Source organism: Mytilus californianus, unplaced genomic scaffold (genome assembly GCF_021869535.1).
Source record: "Mytilus californianus isolate M0D057914Y unplaced genomic scaffold, xbMytCali1.0.p SCAF_2, whole genome shotgun sequence".
Taxonomy (NCBI): domain Eukaryota; kingdom Metazoa; phylum Mollusca; class Bivalvia; order Mytilida; family Mytilidae; genus Mytilus; species Mytilus californianus.
Genome location: NW_026262668.1, coordinates 20,061,895 through 20,085,334, shown reverse-complemented (window position 1 = coordinate 20,085,334; position 23,440 = coordinate 20,061,895). Strand labels below are relative to the sequence as shown.

The 23,440-nt window shown below is 31.9% G+C and overlaps 1 protein-coding gene and 1 long non-coding RNA gene across 2 annotated transcripts in view; both read left to right on the top strand.

The window, feature by feature from the left end:
* Window positions 1–20,006, top strand: part of LOC127729436 (pre-mRNA-splicing factor SYF1-like) — a 36,464-nt gene extending 16,458 nt beyond the window's left edge. Inside the window, exons 6-23 of the mRNA XM_052237266.1 lie at window positions 657–821; window positions 1,517–1,661; window positions 2,558–2,630; window positions 3,800–3,878; window positions 4,616–4,735; window positions 6,515–6,615; window positions 7,464–7,539; window positions 8,307–8,393; window positions 9,252–9,452; window positions 10,378–10,453; window positions 11,346–11,455; window positions 12,026–12,129; window positions 13,622–13,721; window positions 14,771–14,887; window positions 15,482–15,542; window positions 16,325–16,427; window positions 17,347–17,453; window positions 19,683–20,006. Coding sequence (XP_052093226.1) covers window positions 657–821; window positions 1,517–1,661; window positions 2,558–2,630; window positions 3,800–3,878; window positions 4,616–4,735; window positions 6,515–6,615; window positions 7,464–7,539; window positions 8,307–8,393; window positions 9,252–9,452; window positions 10,378–10,453; window positions 11,346–11,455; window positions 12,026–12,129; window positions 13,622–13,721; window positions 14,771–14,887; window positions 15,482–15,542; window positions 16,325–16,427; window positions 17,347–17,453; window positions 19,683–19,747 — 1,890 coding nt within the window. The 3' untranslated portion in view covers window positions 19,748–20,006. The remainder of the gene's footprint in view (window positions 1–656; window positions 822–1,516; window positions 1,662–2,557; window positions 2,631–3,799; window positions 3,879–4,615; window positions 4,736–6,514; window positions 6,616–7,463; window positions 7,540–8,306; window positions 8,394–9,251; window positions 9,453–10,377; window positions 10,454–11,345; window positions 11,456–12,025; window positions 12,130–13,621; window positions 13,722–14,770; window positions 14,888–15,481; window positions 15,543–16,324; window positions 16,428–17,346; window positions 17,454–19,682) is intronic.
* The window catches only part of LOC127729452 (uncharacterized), a 140,395-nt gene that overhangs the window by 26,392 nt on the left and 90,563 nt on the right, over window positions 1–23,440 (top strand). The window lies entirely within an intron of this gene.

The window sequence follows — 23,440 nt, the reverse complement described above, 5'->3', positions numbered from 1 at the left end:
GAAAAGGACCATTAGAATTACTGTTCCACAGCTACCACTTACATGTCATAAAAATTAATTAGTAATCAATCGCAGCACTTGAAATAATTGGGTTTGAGTGGGAGATTATGGAACATAATTGTAATTTAGATTGTTCTTATCCAACTTGTTGAATATTGCATACAAGTGTCCACCAATGGCATAAATAATCTTTAACATCAGTTTTGAGAACAAATGGTCCTGTCCTATCTTTGGTTATTAACAGGGTGTCTAGGGATTTTATCATCAAGGAAATGTGATGTTATATTGGTTCAATGTGATACTATCTGTAATGGTTTTCTTATAGATTGTGTTATGGATTGTGATGCTATTGCTATATATAGACACATATATATATGTTTATAAACAAGATTGTATTTCATATTCCCTATTCACCAGGATGCTATATGAAATCTTCAGAAAACACTGGAGGTAACATTTTACTTGAACTACTTTTTAGATTTACAAAAAAGCTATTTATAGATAATCCTTTCATCAACTAACATTGTTAATATGATTGCAATAGTATTAAGAATTTAAAGAAATACCCGTTAGAGTTTTTGTCTTAAAACTCACATCGGACAGTTACTTGTGTTGCATATGGGCAGACATTATGTTTGTTATTTTTTTTATTTCAGCTTTGGAATGAGCTCTGTGAACTGGTTGCTAAGAATCCAGACAAAGTGACATCATTGAAAATTGAACCAATCATAAGACAGGGATTGAAACGCTACACTGATCAGATAGGTGTCTTGTGGAATTCAATGGCAGATTATTACATTAGAGGAGGACATTTTGAAAGGGTAACTATGATAGTTGTTGTCATGGCTATTTTGTGTATATTTCCTTTGATTTTTTTTTGTGATAATTTTCATATCATGCTACTTGCTTGAGATAGAAAATTATCGCTAGAAACTAAGGGCCCAAGAGACAATGTAAACATCAATGACGTCATAGGCAAAATAGCAATAAACAGATTATCAATGTCTTTCAAACTCGAGGATGTTTCTCTGCCACATCTCATCTCAGGGCTGTCACCCTTTGATGAGATTGTAGCTGAGAAACACCCTCTCGTTTGAAAAACTATCGATAATCTATAGTTCTTACCATGAAAGTGTGTACCGGTATACTACAACGAAACTGTTGAATCAAAGTAATGATACTCATCAAAATGACAAAACCCAACAACACAAAAGAACCAAAAGACATACAAGGGTCGCCTTACTTTCTTTAACAATAGGCAGGTGTCTGCAGAATTTGCAATCTTCTAAATTGCCCAAGTCTAAAAAAACTGTGTCTAAGTTTCACAGAGATTATCAAGATCTACCATTGACACCAAATTCTCCAAATGACAAAAAACAGTTGAATCAGTTATAAGAGAAATCCAGTTTTATATACAAATAATGTATGCAACAATTACAATATTACAATATGCATGGAATATTTGCCATTGGACATTAAGCAGGCATCAATTAATCTATCAATTATTATATCACAGGCAAGAGATATATATGAAGAGGCTATAGAGACAGTATTAACAGTCAGAGATTTCACGCAAGTGTTTGATGCTTATGCTGAGTTTGAGAAAAATGTTATTGGTGCTAAAATTCAGACCATGGAAGAAACTGGAGCTTCTGATGAAGGTATTTGTTATAGCTATATAAAAGTAAGAAGATGTGGTATGATTACAATGAGACAATTCCCCACCAGAGACTGAATTACATAGAAGTTAACAATTATAGGACACTGGTTATATTTGTCATACATATCATTTTCCAGCAATGTATATCAATGAGAGAAGAGGCAGCAACCCTACAACACCAATAACCAAGACACATCTAGGGTCAACATGCAGTCTTCAACATAAAACAGTGTCTGTTCAATGTATGTCAAGCTGTAAATTGTCTCAAGTCTAAAAAAGTTGAATAGAAGGTATGTCTTCTCCAAATCAGTGGATGTAAATGAGTGTTGAATGTTAGGTACACCCAAGTAGAACAAAGTTGTGGTTAAAATAAATAGAAACTATATCTTATCCATTGCCTGTTAGTTCAGTGATTGGGAATGAATTTAAGTAGAAAATAGAAGATGTGGTATGAGTGCCAATGAGACAACTCTCCATCCAAGTCACAATGTGTAAAAAGTAAACAGTTATAGGTCAAAGTACAGAATTCAATATGGTGCCTTGGCTCACACTAAACAGCAAGCTATAAAGGGCCCCAAAGGTTCATATAACAAGGGTTTTATTTCTTAGAAATTTGAATCATCCAATTAAAAGTCAATGGAACAAACAGTATTGCAAAAAAATCATCAGATTTACTGGAAACAATAAAATGGTAACATATTTTTCTCTAGCTCATATTTTCCCTGATATTTTTTCGTCTTTTTTTTCAGTATAAGAAAAATTTCTGATTTCAAGTTTTTGAATTATTTCTACACGCAAATATTATCTTTTTTAATGGTAAAATTAAATATGTATTAACATAATAATTCGGGAATTGGGTCACATACTGTCTGACCAAATGATGTTTCTCATTTTCAGATGATCTTGACCTTGAACTTAGATTAGCCAGATTAGAAAATTTAATGGACAGACGATTACTTCTATTAAACAGGTATGTTGTCTTTTGGTCATCTGCTCATTATATAAAAATGAGAAGATGTGGTACGATTGCTAATTAGACAACTCTCTACAAGAGACCAAATGACACAGAAATTAACAACTATAGGTCACTGTGCGGCCTTCAATTATGAGTAAAACCCATACCGAATAGTCAGCTATAAAAGGTCCCAAAATGACATATTTAAACAATTCAAACGAGAAAACTAACGGCCTGGTTTATGTACAAAATAATGAAAGAAAAACAAATATGATATACAGCTATAAACGACACTACTTAATTACAGGCTCCTGACTTGGGACAGGCACATACAGAATGTGGTGGGGTTAAGCTAGTTTGAAGGCGCCAACCCTCCCCTAACCCGGGACAGTGGTGTAATAGTACAACATAAGATCAAACTATAAAAATCAGTTGAAAAGAGCTTAACTCAAAAGATGGATACAAAGCAGAAAAATTAACAAAAACAAAAAGTGGAAGTGGCAGGGTACTTATACATCCACAATTATTTCTTTTTTCACCTATTTGATGGTTTTCAGAAAAGAAATAATGGTACGGTGACCTTAAGTTGTTAATTTTCTGTGTCATTTAGTTTCTTGTGAAGAGTTGTCTCATTGGCAATCATACCACATCTTCTTTTTTATAATAAATGAAAAATATTTGGTTGTTGAAATAATGAAAATTTTGATTTGATAAAGTCTTATTCTGTCTGTTAGTTTAATAGTTTTGTTGTGCTTAATTCTCATTGCTAGAAATTGCAAAGAAAACACAAGTTAAAAAACAACATTGAACAGTTATGTGAATTAAGCAATTTTCTAGTGTGTAATTCTAATGGCTAGAATATGCACACACAAAAACCCATTGAACCAACATTGTATGCTTAATTGTAGCATCAGTGCAATCTGTTATTAGATGTTACAAAGACATAACTAACACAATATAGAAATAGCATAAAGGAGTAACATTACTTACATTAAAATATTTCTATGAACGATAGTAGGCTATTGAATCCACACAATGCACACAAATGGAATAAGCAAGTCATTTTATTTACAATTAAACTTGTTGATGAATAAGAGTGTGTTATTAAGACATAATTCACTAATTGTACATGAATGGCACAACCTAGTCATATAATTCATCTTAAATATGTTTATTATTGACAGTGTGTTATTAAGACAGAATCCACACAATGTGCATGAATGGCACAAAAGAGTAACATTATTTAAAGACAAACCAAGAGAGGTAAGCAAATCATTAAACCTCTTTATCGTTATAATACTCTATCATATTAAAACCTCTTTATCATAATAATACTCTTTATCGTAATGAACCCTTTTATCGTAATAATGCTCTTTATCGTAATAATTGTTTGATTACAAAGTATCAATTCCTGACCTTTCTGTTGACAAAGTTTTACCAAAAATTATGAAAAAATTAAATGACATTTTAGTTTTGTAATAACCATGGAAATAATATTGTGATTACTGTGGATTCATTTTTATTCGTGGAATAGCAATTTTCATAGGTATAGTTTAACAATGAATTCAAATTTTCAATGAAGTACAAATTATCTTTAAGCTTGTATACAGAATTTGGTAAAACCATGAAATTTAATAACCACAAAAATACAATATTTCCTTAATTGAGGAAAATTGGTATCCATGAAAATAATTGAATCCACGGTATTACTACACAAACCCCATTAGTTGCCTCTTTGACATCCAAACACAAAGTAAATGGGGTTGACTTATCTTTCTGTTTGATGAAATGCCTGTACAAGTGAGAGGTTTAGCTAGCTATAAAACCAGGTTCAATCTACCATTGTCTACATAAAAAAATGCCTGTACCAAGTCAGGAATATGACAGTTGTTTTCCATTCGTTTGATGTGTTTGAGCGTTTGATTTTGCCATTTGATAAAGGACTTTCCATTATGAATTTTCTTTGGAATACAGTATTTTTGTTTTTTAACTTTTTGCAGATAATAAACACATACACAGAGGCAGTGCAGACTGTGGACCCAAAGTTAGCCACAGGGAAGCCACATACGTTGTGGGTGGATTTTGCTAAATTTTATGAAAAAGCTGGACAGATTGAAGATGTAGGTATTTTAAAGTTATATAATGATGAGTAAGACAATTTTTACATTGAATATAAATGAGTATGCTTGTCTTGATCATGTATTGGTGACTATTTTTATGATCTCTTTTTAGTCCCCTACAGACGAAGTCGAAGGGGACTTTAGGTTTGCACTCCGTCCGTCTGTCTGTCTGTCTGTCTGTCCTTCTGTCAGTCCGGCAAATCAGCATTCCACACTTTTTTTCTTCGTTCTTGAAGATATTGATTTGATATTTGGTATATAGTTTTATCATGACAAGTTATAGATCAAGTTCAAATTTTGTTCCGGTCTGATGGTTTAATCTAGAGTTATGGACCATAACTCTGGACCATATCTAATGTTAGAGTACTATGTTAAACCATATTTCTGTACAAAGGGAGATAACTAATTTTTTTAAAGACATTCTTTGTTCAATTATTTGAAGAATTTTTTGGCAGGTTTGTTAGTTATTTAGTATAAACTAATTTTCTGTGTGCTATATATAAAAAAAAAAATATGAAGAGAAATCCTTTAATTAGATAATAATATATTTTTATTATGTATATATTTCAATACATTACATTGTGTAGATAAAAGTTGTTGACATTTTATAGATAAGTGACAAATCTATATTAGTTTGTGACAAATGAAAGAAAAAATATTTGGAACTATTAATTATATTTTATTATAATTTGAAAATAGATATACACTGTATTACATCATATCTAATTTTAGAGAACTATTAATCATATCTAATGTTTTTTTCATCATGCTTATACGATATTGATTGATAATTGGTATATAGTTTTATCATGACAAGTTACAGATCAAGTTCAAATTTTTGTTTCAGTCTAATAATTTTGTGCAGAGTTATGGTCCTTGGACTTGAAAAATTCACTCATATAATCAGTTTTCCACACTGTTTTTAGTCATGCTTGAAGGTATTGACATGATACTTACTTTTTGTTTACACCATGGCAAGTTATATAACAAGTTAGCATTTTGTTCCAGTATAATGAATTTTTACCCGGTAGGGGACTATGTATTGCCATGCAATACTCTCAGAATGCTTGTTAAATTTTATTTTGATATTGATTTTAAATCAAAGATGGCTACCACCACTGCACATATTTTAACATAGAACTGTAAGAGAAATGTAAATACCAGCATCTTCATTAAAAATACTTTGCCATAGAAATTAAAAATAATAATCTCTGTATAATCCATGTCAGAATTTATGATTTTCAATCTGATTTGACATTTTAACATGGTCCCCAGGGGTTCTGATTGGCTGAAACGTTAAAAATCTCTTTTGTGTCAAATACACTAAGTTTATTGAATTGATATAAGGGATTAATGATCTTTATATGGTGATGCAATCATAATTTGTTGCTCATCTTGATATGAACATGTATTAAACTTATGGTTTGTTGGTAATCAGGAGTTTATTATGCCTTTCGCAGTCGGGGGCATTACATTTGCATGCATTTAGGGACGAATTTTTTTTACGTTTGTGCACAGCTTTTTATTACATTTTCGTGCATTCATAACACAGTTAAATATAAAGATAAATTAATGATTTTCATACGCAAATGTAATGTTGATACCTGCAAATGTAATGTTGATACCTGCAAATGTAATACACCATCACAGTGTAGCATGTAGCAGCTTCTTTTGGGTAAAATATTACAGTTTTAGAGAAATCTCATTCTTGAATAATATGATACTTCTGAAAAATTATTATAGATATATAATATTTTAAATTTAAACGACTCATTTTAGGCAAGAGTAATATTTGATAAAGCAGTAAAGGTGCCGTATAAACATGTCGATGATTTAGCATCTGTATGGTGTGAATGGGCGGAAATGGAAATCAGACACGAGTAAGTCATTAAAATGTTTGTTTAATCTATTTATTCTTGCATTGATTCAAACATATAGATGATCCAGGCTTTAAAAAGAGAGTAAACAGCTGTAGAGGCATATTGAAACTGTTTTCAACAGCCTTCTTTGAGGACTGGTTTTAGTATTTGGTTTTACGATTTTAGGACCAACAGCCATAGTCAGTCACAGAAACAGGCCATATTTTGTCAAAATTTTTATTAAATTCAAAAGAACATCCAAAATGTAATATCTACAGGAAGGAGATAAAATAACAATCTTAACAGTAAAATCAATCTTGTACAATGCAATATTCTTTGAATATTTTAAAATGCTGTCAACTAACTTATCTTTGATTCACAAATATTTTTTCCCATTTAACCTATTCTAATTGACTTTGCAAACATTTTCATGATTTACTACTTTGTTGATGTACAAATGTATTCTTATATGAGAAAATTTTATTTTGACATACATTGTATTTGTGATCATTTATATTTATATCAGTGTTATTTTTTCAACTTGTGAAAGTCACGATATTTAAGTTGGTTTATAGTAATTATATATGGTGCTCTGGCAGGTTAAGAAAAACAGGGAATATTTCAATTAGACAGCAACCCAACAACAACAAAAAACCAAAAGACATCTAGAAGTCAACATATGAATGCAACATATGTGCTACGTTCTAAATTTAATGGTCAGAAATGGAGTTTTTTTGTAACTTTAGATTCTTTGTTAAATGAAGTTATAGTAAGGAGCACAAAACTCTGCAAGACAATTTTCTCCATATATATATTCATATGAAATTATAAATAATGATCTCCCTTTGAAACTTTTTTTTTATTTACAGCCATTTTGATGAAGCACTGAAGTTGATGCAGAAAGTAACAGCACCTCCCACACGTAAAGTTTCTTATCATGATGAGGTAATCCCTTCTGTATTCAAATTGTCTCCCCATATTACACCTCCCCCTCCCCAATTTTTAACATTGTTGTGACATTAATTTCCAAACGTAATAAAAATACAATCTATTTGTAACTCTTGTTAAAAAAATTACTCAAATAAAAATGTTCTGTGTGTATAGATATCTATGCTGTATAAATATTGTTTGGCTATCCCACTTCATGATCATTAAAGAAGTAGACAGGCGTCTTTTCAAAACAAAAACATCAACAGATCAACTGTTTCAACAAAAGACAGGTGTCTATACAAAATAAAAACATCAAGAAATCAAGTCTTCAACAAAAGACAGGTGTGTATACAAAATAAAAAGCTATAAAAAAGTTCTGATTAAATTTTTTGAATAGAATGCTTTACAAAGTAAAGAACAAAAACATGCCCCATAAAAACTGTGTACAAAATGAAATACATATATAATGGTGCATGATATAGTATGCCTTACTTATTTAGAGATGGATATCAAAATTGCATTTTGTGATGAAACAATTGTTGGTTAAACATATTTTTATTCTGTAACGTTTGGAAAATGCACCTTTTTCAGAAATTTTTCATTGAAGTCAGATTCTGGAGAGTCTGAATCATTTCAATTATGCGCAACTTTGGTTGTCCATTGTCAACTTCCAATTTAAGAAATGTAAATGTCGAGCAATTTTTACACTATTTACATAACATTACAATATTTTGAAACAACATCAGAAGTTTTACAATTATTTACAATATTTTATTTTACAGTCAGAAACAGTACAAGACAGAGTACATAAATCTTTGAAAGTCTGGTCATTATATGCTGATTTAGAGGAAAGTTTTGGTACATTCAAGGTTCGTATACAATGGAAAAATAAGGGAAAGGTAAACATGACATCATTCAGTATTATTTGCCTAGAGTTTAGAAAAGTTGTGAGTGAATTTAAAGAGACTATCAAAGATCTACCATAAACAGGAAATTCCCTGAATGACAAAAGTAATAAGATATAACCATAGATACAACCAACAATGAGACAATTCAGTCAGGCACATGAACATTGTTACCCTAAATATTCCTTTGATATCCAAATCCTTTTAATCTTCTGTAATGGAACAACATGGGTTCATGAAAAAAAGTATAATAAAAGTTCAGGAAAAGTACTTATCTTATGTTAAGGTCATCAGTTCCAATAAAACCTGTTAATATCAGAGATAACTTTTATAAACCAGTGAATTGAAAAGAACTAATGATTAACCATATATAACAATAGAACAAGTCACTGTCAAAGGCATACAGATGCTTCTTTTTATCAAATTACATTTCCTATTACTGAGCAAATATGTTTTAGACTGTATTCAGTGATTTACTAGTTCATTAGTATAGTCTGTTAAAAAGATAAAAAGTTGCCATATTTAAAAAAAATACAGTTTTTTGATATATACAGAAAACATAAACTCCCCCTGAAATGAAAAACATTCTTTGAATCCATGTCCACTAAAACAATGTACAATCAGATCAACAGCATACTCAATAATGGTTTTATTATGTGCAATTTCGAATTGTCTCCCCATGATATTCAACCAGCATCCCTTGAGTCAAACTTCAGATCATTAAAAATAGTGACAGTGTCTCGTCAGTTTCTAGTTAACGAGAGAGGCCTGTATATAATTATATTTTTATTCTTGACAATATAAATATGTGTCTATTTTCAGACTTGTAAAGCTGTATATGACAGAATTATAGAACTACGGATCGCTACACCACAGATCATTATAAACTATGGGTTGTTCTTAGAAGAAAATAATTATTTTGAAGAAGCTTTCAAAGGCTATGAGAAAGGAATTGCTTTGTTTAAATGGCCAAATGTATACGACATATGGAACACGTACTTGGTTAAGTTTATAGAACGATATGTAAGTAAACATTGGTAGTTAGTTTGGTGCGAGTATTTAGGTTGTCTTCAGAAAATCATGTTAAAAAAATCATCCAAGACTGGTTTAACTAAACCATAAGTGGAATGAATGTAACATGAGGGTACCCATATATATAACACCTATTTTGACAGTTTTTTCAACTGCTTTTATTTAAGAAACAGACAAAAGTTTAAATTATGTGTTTAGTTTGTAGATTGTATCTTATTTACTTTTCCACATATTTAATTTTGAATCAATACTCAATCCCAGAAAAATGGGCTTGAACCCAACTCAAAATGCCTCAAGATTCTGTAATGAGGAGTACCTAGATTGCACCCATGCTTAACTTCACTGCCGTAAAAATCAAAAACTGATGTTTTATTTTGTTCTACACAATAATTTTAAAACAATTTGACAATAGTCCATGCCTTCTATGAATTTTATAAGAAACTGATGCCTGTGACATATTTAAGTTGACAATTTGTGGATGTCACAGTTTTCCAAATATTTTACTCTTTTCACTGGATACTTCATCAGACTCATCTGTTCATGATTTTTTTTAAATCAACTCTACAGCTGCTATGAATTATTTGGAATCGAATAGGACACATACAGTAATTTTGTCAACCATGAAAGCCATGTTCAGGTAATACTGTTTTGGCTGTTCCCTTTAACCCACCATATAATGATATAAATAACATTATATTATTCAACGTCAACTTGTTTAGTCACAAATGACAATAAAATAATTTCGCGGAATTTTTGTTGTATGATATTTTATACTGAAATAATAACTAAAATGGACTGATTTGTTTATTTTTCATTAATATAGAGGTAACTGTTTTGTATTTTTGATGGAAATATTTTTTACCAGAAGCTAGAGTATAAATGAATCATTGGAATGTCTGACATTTCTGTTTTTTAGGGAGGAACTAAATTAGAAAGAGCAAGAGATTTGTTTGAACAATGCTTGGAAAACTGTCCACAGAAGTTTGCTAAAGGTATGATCCACTACTTTGATGTTATTCTTCTCATTAATATACCTGCTTTATATATATAACTTTGTATATATAATTACTCTCACCTGTTTCAAAAAGCATCATTAAAAATATGAATACACCAACTTTTTTAAGATTTGATTTAAAGCTTTGAATATTGTGTTGACACTTGTCTCAGAATGAAGACAAATGTTGACCTCTAGATGACTTTCCTTTTTTGTCCTTGGATTTTTGTCTCATCTTTTTTATTTATGAATAGAGTTAACTATTTGCAAGAAAATTTATTAACAGAAGAATTGTTTTTGCTGTACAGAAATACAAACATATACTAGTATACAGATGTGTATTGAAATATCATACCATATATATATATACTGTTTTACCTCTGTCTGTCCGTCCTTCCATCCGTCCGTCAGTCTGTTCATCCGTCCATCCATCTGTCCATCCGTCCATCCATCCACCAAAATGAATATTTTTCGTCGCATCTTTCTCAGGACTACATCATAAGGATTTATGAAATTTGGTTCCAGGTTTATATAAGTCAGCTATACCATGTGATGCGTTTTCAGATTCATCACTCAACAACAAATGCATATTTGGGCTGGGGGTATCATCCTCTGTGAGCAGTAGCTCGCAGTTTCACTTGTTTGTCTAGGCTTTTATTGACATATATTGACATTAAACATTTAGGCCATATTTAAGCTGAGCTTATAATTCACAATTACACAAGATTAACAATGCCATGTAGAGAGATGGTGAATTTGCCGTAAGTACATTTTTCTCACTGAAATGTGCTTGGCAATTATACTCAAATTTAGACACCCCCTTAAAAATTCTCAATATACATGGTATTCTGTCTTCACAATTGATTATTTCTGTTTCTTTTCCCTTGTAGCTATCTTTTTATTATATGCCAAGTTAGAAGAGGAACATGGATTAGCCAGACATGCTATGGCTGTGTATGACAGAGCTACAAAAGCTGTACTCCCAGAGGAAAGATATGAGGTAACAAATGGAAAAGATCTTCAAGACATTTACTTCTTCAATTTAATTTTTGTAAGAGATAATAAAATATGATACTTTGTTTTAGCATGGTTGATCTAGGGTACATGTACAGGCTTCAAACTGAAATGTAAGAACAATGAAAGCCTATGAGAAGTTCTCAACCTTTTCTCCATCCCCACTCGGCCTTGCAGTCATAAACATTTCAAACACAATTATCTTACTCAGACTCAGAAATCAACCAATTAAAATACTGGATTTGGTGTTTGGAACACAAATTTTGTACTCTGATTACTGAGTAAAGTTTTATGATGAAGAGCCCTGTTTTTTCTGCCAAGCATGATAATGATTAAAATTGGTTCTTATAATTTGCCTTTGCAATAATTTTTCGTTATACCATAGCCTTATCCTTGTGTAATCGTTATGTTTGATTTAATATCTTTACCATCCATGGCTATTTGAGTGAAAAAGTCTAAAACAGCAAAATAACTTGACATTTTAATGATTAAATTGTATGTACAATGCACAATATATACCATTACCTTAAAAACATGATAACATTTCAATTTATAGATGTTTAATGTGTATATAAAAAGAGCAGCTGAGATTTATGGCGTGACTTATACTCGACCTATTTATGAAAAAGCTTTAGAAGTTTTACCTGATGAACAAGCAAGGTCAGTAATATGTCTATATTTAAAACTTTTCAACAGAAAAGAGTTTTACTTACACATTGTATTTAATAATCAGCCTTATTTTGCGCTCCACAATACACTTATTTTAAGCTTTGATACTGTAAATTCAGAAATTTTTGTGATGTGTTTTATTATTTCGAAATTTGGAAATGATTTAAGTTCCTCACAATTGAAAACTCATGTTTTAAATCATGATAGCATCTTTTTTATGCAGAATTTCCTTAAAACTGAAAAAAATTGTCTCTTTAATTGATAAGTCCACACTAAAATTCTTGAATATTCAGTAAATATTGTTTTTTATCCGATCGCAAAAAATTTTGCGGTCGTATATTGGTATGACGTTGGCGTCATCGTCGTCGTCCGGCATCATCGTCGTTCGAAGACACATTGGTTTTCGCACTCTGACTTTAGTTTAAGTGAATGGATCTCTATGAAATTTCACCATAAGGTTCAATACCACAAAAGGAAGGTTGGGATTGATTTTGGGGGTTATGGTACCAACAGTTAAGGAATTAGGGGCCAAAAATAAGCATTTTTGTAACTTCCAGACATAACTTGTGTGTTAGTGTATGGATCTCTCTGACATTGTACCACAAAGTTCCATATCACAAAGGGAATGCTGGGATTGATTTTTGGGATAATTGCCTCCAAATTTTAGGAATAAGGGGCCAAAAAAGGGGCAAAAAACATGCATTTTTCTAGTTTCATGACAATAACTTGTGTGTAAGTGTATGGATCTTTATGAAATTGTACTACAATGTTCCATATCACAAAGGAAAAGCTGGAATTGAGTTTGGGGGTAATTGCCCAAAACGTTTAGGAATAAGGGGCCAAAAAGGGGCCAAAAAACAAGCATTTTTCTAGTTTCCAGACAATAACTTGTGTTCAAGTGTATGGATCTCTCTGAAATTGTACTGCAAGGTACCATACCACAAAGGAAAGGCTGGGATTGAGTTTGGGGGTGATGAATCATAAGGGGGTTCAAAAAATTTTTTGGGGGGTTTCCTTTTTTTTTCTTTAAACTTTTCCATTTTAAATTGGTTATTTCTGATTTATATATATAAAAGCAAATAGTAATGATATGGTTTGAATAGGTAAATTAGAAATTTTTAAGTTCTTAGACCACATTCATTCTGTGTCAGAAACCTATGCTGTGTCAAATATTTAATTACAATCCAAATTCAGTGCTGTATCAAGCTTGAATGTTGTGTACATACTTGCCCCAACTGTTCAGGGTTCGACCTCTGCGGTAGTATCAAGCTGCGCCCAGCGGAGCATTTTATCTAATTTGAATGGATTTCTATTTATTCTTAATTTTAAATTTCTTGTGAGAAAATTTACTATTGTAAAAAATCAATTCAACAAATAGGTAATCTTGAGCAGTCAGTGCCAATTTCATTATTTTCAATGTAATTTAAGCATTTGAAGAGAAAGTTATGGTATTTTATACATTATATTTACTGTTTAATTACAGAGAGATGTGTATAAGATTTGCTGATTTGGAGAGAAAGTTAGGAGAGATCGACAGAGCTAGAGCTATTTATTCCCATGCATCACAAATCTGTGATCCTCGAGTTAGTATTATAATAGAGCTAGAGCTATTTATTCTGAATAAATGGAGCTTTTTACAACAACCAAAAACCAATTTGTTTATAACACACAATTTTCAATGTTGGCTTTAAATGAGACATGATATTTTTCTGCTTTATACACTAAGCACGAAAATTAACTAACAAAAAGACAAAAGGCACAAAGTACCAATTAAGAGTACTGATATGTACTGAAAACAAGCTCAAAGTAGATTACACCTAATAGATAAATAAATTATGTTTTTAAGACATAAATAATAATCAGTACACTTCCAACAGATTTAGTGTAAAGATGCAATTGTAGATACTTATTTGTAAATACTTACATATAAAACACAAAACATATTTGTCATCTTTATTTCAGTCTAAATTTTGTGTATTTTTTGCAACATTTAGATTTGATATACATGTAGATTAACATATAGAAGGAATTTTATCCTACTAGTCAGGTTTCTTTACACCACAAAACTGGCTGATGTATAATTGTAGAAATGTAAATCTTTAAATATCTGTACATAAGATACTCATTTTAGAGTTGAACTTCTGTTGTTTCATCTTAGCCATTTGTGGCTTTTCTCCTTTAAAGCAAAGACATGTATCATTATTAAAAGCAGTTCAACTTCTGGATTTACAGTAAATATAAAGGGGGTAATTTAAATACACAAATAAACGTGCCCACTTGACAGCTTGATTGTCAATTATACTGCTATTCAGCTTCAGTTACTGCAACCTAGGAAGCCAGAAACAAGCTAGATCTAATCATTATTAAAATAGAGCTACTCTCCTTGAAATTAGTTCTGAAAGTTATATTTATTGAAGTTTATCAAGTACAAAAGATGGAATTTATATCAAGTTTATACTTTTTTTGAATAGTTCTTTATCTTCTATTAACTATATGTGGTCATGTAAAATGTGAAAAAACTTGTTTCAAATTTGAAAGATAAAATTAGCAGTCCTATCAGTTATTCTGCTATTTCAATTTGTCTGTATACATGATATTTCATATTATTAATTTACAATTATGTGTTTCATAGGTAGCTCCTAACTTTTGGCAAGTGTGGAAAGAGTTTGAGATTAAACATGGTAATGAAGACACTGTCAGGGAAATGTTACGTATAAAGAGAAGTGTACAAGCTATGTATAATACACAGGTGAGTGATGTGTGTAATAGACAGGTAAGATACTGGCTAGCACAACATTTTAACGAATTAATCGAAAGAGCTACAAGAACAGCTTAGAAATTCTCCCAACGTATAGTTCTGACAATATCCATTTTTTCTGGACAGGCCAACAAATCATTTTGTCTCGCCTGCTATGAAAGTCGCAGAATGCAAGACAAAGGGATTACAATCCAGTGGCGGCTGTGAAAACTATTTGTATTAAGCTTTTCAGAGGGTAGAAGACCCAGATGCTTCATATCTTGACCACATTTTCATCCTTGTAGTAAAACTTTATCTTAAGGACTATCAACATAAAATCAATCATGGTTAGTAACAAGTGAGACAAATCAGCATGTGGACTTTTGTTATAAAAGAAATAGTATACATGTGTATCTTTTTCACAAAATTTGCACATGCGAACATTGTGAAAGACATTGTCATTGTCTACCCAAGATGCAGTGGTGTAAGGTTCATTGTTGTTGTGTTAACTTTATTACAGTGTAATTAAATATAATTTGTTGTGATGCATATTCTTGTTAACAAATTGTTTGAAAGATGATCTAATAATAATTCTATGACTTTTAGGTGAACTTCATGTCATCTCAGATGTTAGCTGCAGCAGCAGGGTCCAAGGGAGATAATCCAGGTTAGTTTTTTGAAATAAGAATAGGAGTTTTAAAGATTCTAAATTGTCACCTCACTCTGAAGTTCTGACTGAAGCTATTACTTCTGCATATAAAAATAAGAAGATGTGGTATGAATGCAAATGAGACAACTCTCCACTGGAGTCCAAATGATGTGGATGTAAGTGCATCTGTTACATTGTCTTTGAATAACTTTGAAGCAGATTTCTCCTTATACATCATACCTATAACCTTTTAGCACACCCTTGTTCAAAACACATTTATTAAACGTTTAAAATAATAGAAAAGAAGGGAGCATCTGTATTCAATTTCATTTATGACATTACATCCCTACAAGCACTTGGAATAAATGAAAGTAATTGAACACAGCAAAGCCACTGTGAGGCCTTCAACAAGGAGCAAAGAGCAAACACTCACTCCTAATTTCAAACTAAAGACAGCCCCTTGATTGGTGAAATTTTTTTTCAAGATTTCTATATGCTACAACTGTCTGTTATATAAATATATCTTTATAAGAGGCTTTCCACACTTTACATATACTGTGGATTCATTTATTATTTTTTTGGTGTGGGTACCAATTTTTTATGGATTTAGGTTAACTTGTACTTTCAAGAATATGTGATTTCATGGTTTCCCAAAGTCTGCATACAAGACTATATAAATTGTGTATTTTTTTAACATTTAAACTTGTGGTACACCTATACCCACAAAATCCTGGAAAATTGGTATCTCATAAATGATACGATGGGTCTTCAGATATTGACATGTGTTTTTCTATTCACAGAATCAACAGATGACATGAAGAGATTAGAAGAGAAAGCTAAACAATTGGCAGAGGAATCATTACGAGATCAACCCAAACCAGATAAAAATATTCTATTTGTCAGGTATTGTTATTGTACTTTAAAGGATTTGTATATGAAAACCAGATAAGTATGTTTTTGTGTCCCCCCGTTCAGAAATCTGATAGAGATCATACATGTGTTATATCAATTGATATATTTAAGGAATTCAGTATTGCCAGAAAAAACTGCATTTGTGACTGTCAAATCCCAATTGACAGTAGCAACTCTTCAAACATGGTATTGCAATTCCTATTCATTAAAGACGCTCAAATTAAAGCTTAAATATGAAAAATCTATTAAATATGCCATCAAACGTCACTTTTCAGATGGTTTTTGTCTAAAAATGGAAGTGGCTGCTTTCGTGTTCAGTCTCAAACTTTATATATGTTATTCATTATCATCAATAACAACATATATTTAAATATTAAGACTGAACACAAATGCAGCCACTTTCATTTTAGACAAAAACTGTCTTAAATTAGTACAAATGCTAAAATTGTGAAGATCTGAGTAATATTGCATGAATTTATGATGCTAGTACCTGATGCATGTGCAATGTATTGTCAAAAACAACCCATATTTATGGAACAAAAGTATTCTACTTTCCAATAAATAGCTGAAAGTTTACATTTCAACAAGTAAAAATGCTGTATTTTGGGGCCAAAAAGGGTTCTTAGCGGGCTTACTCCTTTAGGTAGAGATAATAGAATTTCAGTTTTCTGCCGTTATGTAGATCATGTATTATGATTTTTTTGTAAATCAGTTTTAAGTGAGAAAATATTTTAACATGTATGAAGTATCGTAACTTGTGGTGTTTTGATATTTATGTATAGTTACATATGCCAAAAGTACAATCAATTCTCAGGATAGTAAAATATTTTTCAGAAACCAATTAAATTTTAGTTTATCAAATTTTGAATTTAAGTTAACACAATTAATCGGAAACATTTTTTATTTTTAGGAGTAATACTACAGATGAAGAGTTAGGAGAGATGACAAAAACAACTAATCCTGATGAGATCAACATTGATTCTGATTTCTCCAGTGATGAGGATGAAAACGTAGAAGGTAGAGTATTATTGTACACAACTTCATACACATCAGAAAAGAAAAAGTCTGAAGTGATATAAGCATGTTTTTTTGTTTTTTTTTAAACAGAATTAAAACTTTCTGTATGTAATTTTTTAATATAAAATATGAATTTGTTAGTGATTGCAATAATCATAGTTTGAATACAAGCATAAATTTTACCATATAGGTTTAGATTAGAGGCATTAGAAATTCACTTTTTATCTAAGGGCTATTCCATTAAAAAGGAGTTACTAAGGTCGGAAGGCAATTTTTAAGTACCCCCATGACCAAGAGGAATGTACCATGTATCTTAACACCAACCAACAGGAAGTCGTTTCATAATAATACAAGAACCAACTGGAATATATTTAACTTATTTTATTCTAATTTACCACAACCAAAGGAATTGTTATTTAAACATTATAGTTGCTGGACAATTTAGAGGGGGTGGACAGGGTTCAGGGAACCTGGGAATGAGGGGGAGGGAACTGGAAGGTTTTTTTTTTTTTTGGGGGGGGGGGGGGGGGTTGGAGGGAAGAAATGAGATCAAACTTCATTGTGTTTTAAAATCTTAAATATGAAAAATATAATTTGGTCACCAGGGTTTGAAACATTTCAAATCTTATAAAAATCACTGATGAAAATTAGAACTGTGGTCTATAGAACTGCAAATGGATTGTTCTGTTAACTTAATATATGTTGGCCACGTTTGCTTCCAATTGGCGTTGTTGGCTCAGAGATGTTTGAAAAAAGTTAACGATGACGCGGAAAAAGGATACGAAGAATCAACAAGTGAAACTGCGAGCTACTGCTCACTGATGATACACCCACCCAAGAAATTACCTCTTGCAATTGTAGATATATGTATACTCTATAAAAACATCTACATGTAATATCAACATTTATTAATGATAAAAATTACTGTCACATAATTTTCATTGGATTTTGACATGAAAATTTGTGAACTAAAAGTTATTTTGAGTTTCTGTATATTAAAAATATTTCATGCTTTTTCTTTCTTTTCCGTATATCTTTTGGTTTTCAATTCTAGTGTTTATATTTCATCATCATAGATGTATTTTATCACTTGCCTGGAATTATTATTTTTTTTATTGTATTTGATCGGCAAACCCGGAATTACCCTTATCCGATCCCGGAATCTTATCCGGTATAATAATCGTCTTCATTTCCGGTTTAGGGCATCCATTGTTTTTCAATGTTATTTTTGACTGGAGATACGATTTTACTCGTATTTACACATAACTTGTTGGCGATTTTCAGTATAAAGCTAGCAGTTGAACAAAATGAGCATCGTTGTTATGAATAATAAAGATAAAAATAAATTTTGAGATCGTTTGGAAGTTTTGGTCCCAAATTGAAAATTGGAGAAAACGTAGGGTATTTGCCATTGTCAATAGGAATGGGTCCGGTATTTGGAGCCTGTGGAATGCTAGCCTAGCTAGTAACCAAAACGAAAGTCAGACTGCAATAGTGGAAGGTCGCAGACCTCGGACCACCGCTAATTTGAACCTCCGAATATTATTTTCAATAGAATTTGACATCGTTCGCCATGCGCTTGTCATTAAAGGGAAGTAACTCTTGCACTTCCGGAACTGGTTCTTAGGTAGAATACAACGTTGCGCCTGCCGCTGCGTAAGTCGCGGGAACAGTAATGTTTTCCAAAATATCACGATAAGAGCAGGAGACAAAAACAAGTCCTTGCAAAACAAATAATAGTAAATAACGAAAAGTAACACAATGAAACCGACAGTCATGAAAACTGACTGTCAAAGAAGAACAACAACCAACAATACTTAGTTTCTCAAAACACCAAGGGCCACTGGCCATGAACGCTTCAACACATCAACAACCAACGGGATTTTTTATAATTGCCGTCCGACCCTGGTACATTCTTTTTAATGGAATAGCCCTAAGAGAACAAAATTTATCTCAAATTATTTGAAGAAAAAAAAAATGAATACTTCAATTTTCAGACAACTTAGTTATATGCATATTATACATAAATATGCTTATATAGGTGAACAAATTATTGCAATTTGTCTGCCATTACTGAACATCATAAATCTTCCCATAAAGTTTTGAAGTCACAAAAGAAAATGTCTGATGCCACAATCCATAAGTGATTGTTCCCAAATAGTGACAAAGTCTATTTATAAAGTACATGTAAAAATAAGGCTTCTATCATCTTTTTTTTTTTTTTTACAGAAGTGCAAGTGCAACATGTACCAACAGAAGTTTTTGGTGGATTAGCTCCAGAAGAGGATGACTGAAAGATTTGTCTTGATTTTTCATTCAACAAAGGGAGAGAACTGTTTAGACATTGTTTCAGTGGAAGTTATTTCATCTCATTTATATCTGAAAATAATGAAAAAGTTGTTTCTTATTCAACAAACAGAGATATTATCCATTATGTCTAAATGTTGGTAACTGCGTTGCCATTACTTCTAGATTGTTGGACTTTAATTACTGATGAGATACAGTCATTAAGTAAGAGTCTAAAGTATGATTAAATGTTATTTCAACACAGTACATGTCTTTTTATCAATTCTTTCTTGGCCAAATAGAAATGATGGATAAAGTGTATTTAGTCTTGACTTAAAATGTCTACTGCACTTGACAGTATCAAAAAGCAACATAAAAGAGCTTTTATTGCAGTTTTTCATCTACAAGTATTAGTCAGACATTCAGTGTGGAGCAAAAGCTCACTACAAATTCAATACAAATCACCTATTTAAGGTAGAGTGATATAGTCTGACAGATGTCTGAATTCTATTGCTAGGTATGTTCTAAAGCTGTAGGGTATGGATTGGGATAGAGGGGGTCAATTTTTCACCCCTACCAACTCTGTTAGATGGGAGGGGGGGGGGGGGAGCTAAACTATCTGGATTTTCAACTGAATAAATAATAATGTATAATGGATTCATTATTATTTTTTTGCGTGATACCAATTTTTATGGATTTCGTAGGTAAAAAAAAAACATGAATTTAAATGTTCAACGAAGTACAAAATTACTATATAGGTTTGTATGCAGATTTTGGCAAAACAACGAAACAGTTTTTTCCACAATCCACGAAAATTGGTATCCACAAAAATAAATGAATCCACAGTAGTATGTTCATAGTTTTAATCACTTGTTTTCTTGATCATATCACTAAGCAAGTAAATCTGCAAAACTCAAATTATTTTTTGTTGTGTACCATCTTAATTTCAATACTTTTTAATCACATACTCTGTGCATGTTAATTCCTATCTTTACTTCCATAGTGACATGATTTATAACAAACCTTTCTAAAATTGTTCGTTACTAAATTTTAGAATTATAAGAAACTAAGGTTTCAACTCCGTCAGGCAAATTTGACCAGAGATCGATTTGGCTATTTTTTTAAGGTCCTTTTTGGTCATATAGATCTTCAACTGTTTAGGTTCTTATACATCCATGGGTTTCAAATATTTTGTTTTGAGCGTTCCCGATGAAGGTAAATCCAGAAAAGCACTTCAGGAGCATGAAATTTATAACGTGTTGTTTTCATTTTTTATTGAACCTTCTATTGTTTTCTTCATGAAGCTATTAGCCAGAAGTTGAAGTTGTTATACATTTGATAAACTGATAGTAATACAAAAAAAGAGCGTTACCAAAGACGGTACAACAGACCTCACCACCCAATAACAACCAACTCCTCACACAAAATGGACGTATAAACAAAGGCAAATATTAAAAAACAAAATCTAGTCCTGAATGCCTGACTTTATATAGGCAAGAAATGTGTTGAATTTAAACAGCTTCAAGGGCACACCCCATCCCCCTTTTTGCCCATGTGTCACATGCCAAAACTATTAAACACAAGAAAACATCTATAAATTTAGCTATAAACAGGATTACCACTATCTTGTCAATGAACAATGTTTCAATTGGCTTTCAGGCCCTTGAACTTTACCATTGTATGGTGTGTCATCCATCTTCTGTGTCTGTTATCTTCTGCCAACTAGTCTCTTTAGTCATATCAAAACAATATCCACTTAGTCTTATCACTTTCCATATTTCATGAGTAAAATACCCTCTTGTGTCCTTTTTCATGACCTTTGATTTTAGCAACTTATTCAGTTCTGCATAATTTAGAGGGCACTTTTACTACATTTTCTAAACAAGTTGCATGATAATTTCTAATGGTTCTTGTTATAATTTCTTATGGTTCTTGTAAACAGTCTGCAGGAGGACATGCCACCCTATCCGGACACATTATTTGGATTTAATCAGACAAATTGTTGCTCTTACTCCTGAATGCTGCATAGAGTGACACGTCTCCTGTGGCCTGTTACCTTGTGAACACACATGTAAAAAATCCTGCTCAGTTTGTTGGTTTATCGGAAAGCAGGGTTCCGGTTATTATCACATCCTGCATGTAATATTTGCCACTGGACATTAAACATTTGTCCATCGATCCTTATAAAGTTTCTTTTCAAATGCCTTTAAACATCCATACTGGTTGGGTATGACCTTCAATGATGCTATATCCTGAATGTTATCAAATAATATAGCATTGGTTATACAAAAATAGGCAATTTATGAGGGTCTGGATGGGGGGGGGGGGGGTCCTTTATTCTTTAATTTTGTAGACCATTTTTCTCTATTCTTTGTTTATTTTGCCCATTGTTCTCTATTCTTTTATTATTTTTGCCTATTTTTCTATATTCTTTATTCATTTTGCCCTTATTCTGCACTATTTGTCCATTATTCCCTATTCTGTAAACTCAATCAAGATCCTCATTTCTATAAAGAACAAGTATTAAATACTTTTATACGACCGCAAAAATTTTTGTAGTCGTATATTGGTATGACGTTGGCGTCGTCAGTGTCTGAAGTCACATTGGTTTTCGCACAATAACTTGAGTTTAAGTGAATGGATCTCTATGAAATTTTACCATAAGGTTCAATACCACAACAGGAAGGTTGGGATTGATTTTGGGGGTTATGTTACCAACAGTTAAGGAATTAGGGGCCAAAAATAAGCATTTTTGTAACTTCCAGACAATAACTTGTGTGTTAGTGTATGGATTTCTCTGACATTGTACCACAATGTTCCATATGACAAAGGGAATGCTGGGATTGATTTTGGGGTTAATTGCCTAAAAATTTTAGGAATTAGGGGCCAAAAAGGGACAAAAAACAAGCATTTTTCTAGTTTCAGGACAATTACTTGTGTGTAAGTGTATGGATCTTTATGAAATTGTACTACAAGGTTCCATATCACAAATGGGAAAGCTGGGTTTGAGTTTGGGCGTAATTGCCAACGTTAAGGAATTTGGGGCCAAAAAGGGGCCAAAAAAACAAGCATTTTTACAGTTTCCAGACAATAACTTGTGTTCAAGTGTATGGATCTCTCTGAAATTGTACTGCAAGGTACCATACAACAAGGGAAGGCTGGGATTGAGTTTGGGGGTGATGAATCATAAGGGGGTTCAAAAAATGGGGGAGGGGGTTCCTTTCCTTTTTTTTTTTTTTTTCTTTTTTTCCTTTTTTTTTCTTTAAAATTTTCCATTTTTAGTTGGTTATTTTTTATTTATATATAAAAACAAATAATAATGATATGGTTTGAATAGGTAAATTAAATTTTTTTAAGTTCTAAGACCACATTCATTCTGTGTCAGAAACCTATGCTGTGTCAAATATTTAATCACAATCCAAATTCAGAGCTGTATCAAGCTTAAATGTTGTGTCCATACTTGCCCCAACTGTTCAGGGTTCGACCTCTGCGGTCGTATCAAGCTGCGCACAGCGGAGCATTTTATTTTATATTCACATGATAGTTGATGAATGCATACAGGAGACACTTTGCATGCCATTGGTAATACTCCGTTTGTATATGTTGTGTACAAGATGCAAGTTTGTACAAATTATGATTTGTACAGGGTTTTTGTACAAGTTATACGATTTTTGACACATACCTTTTTGCACAAGGTGATA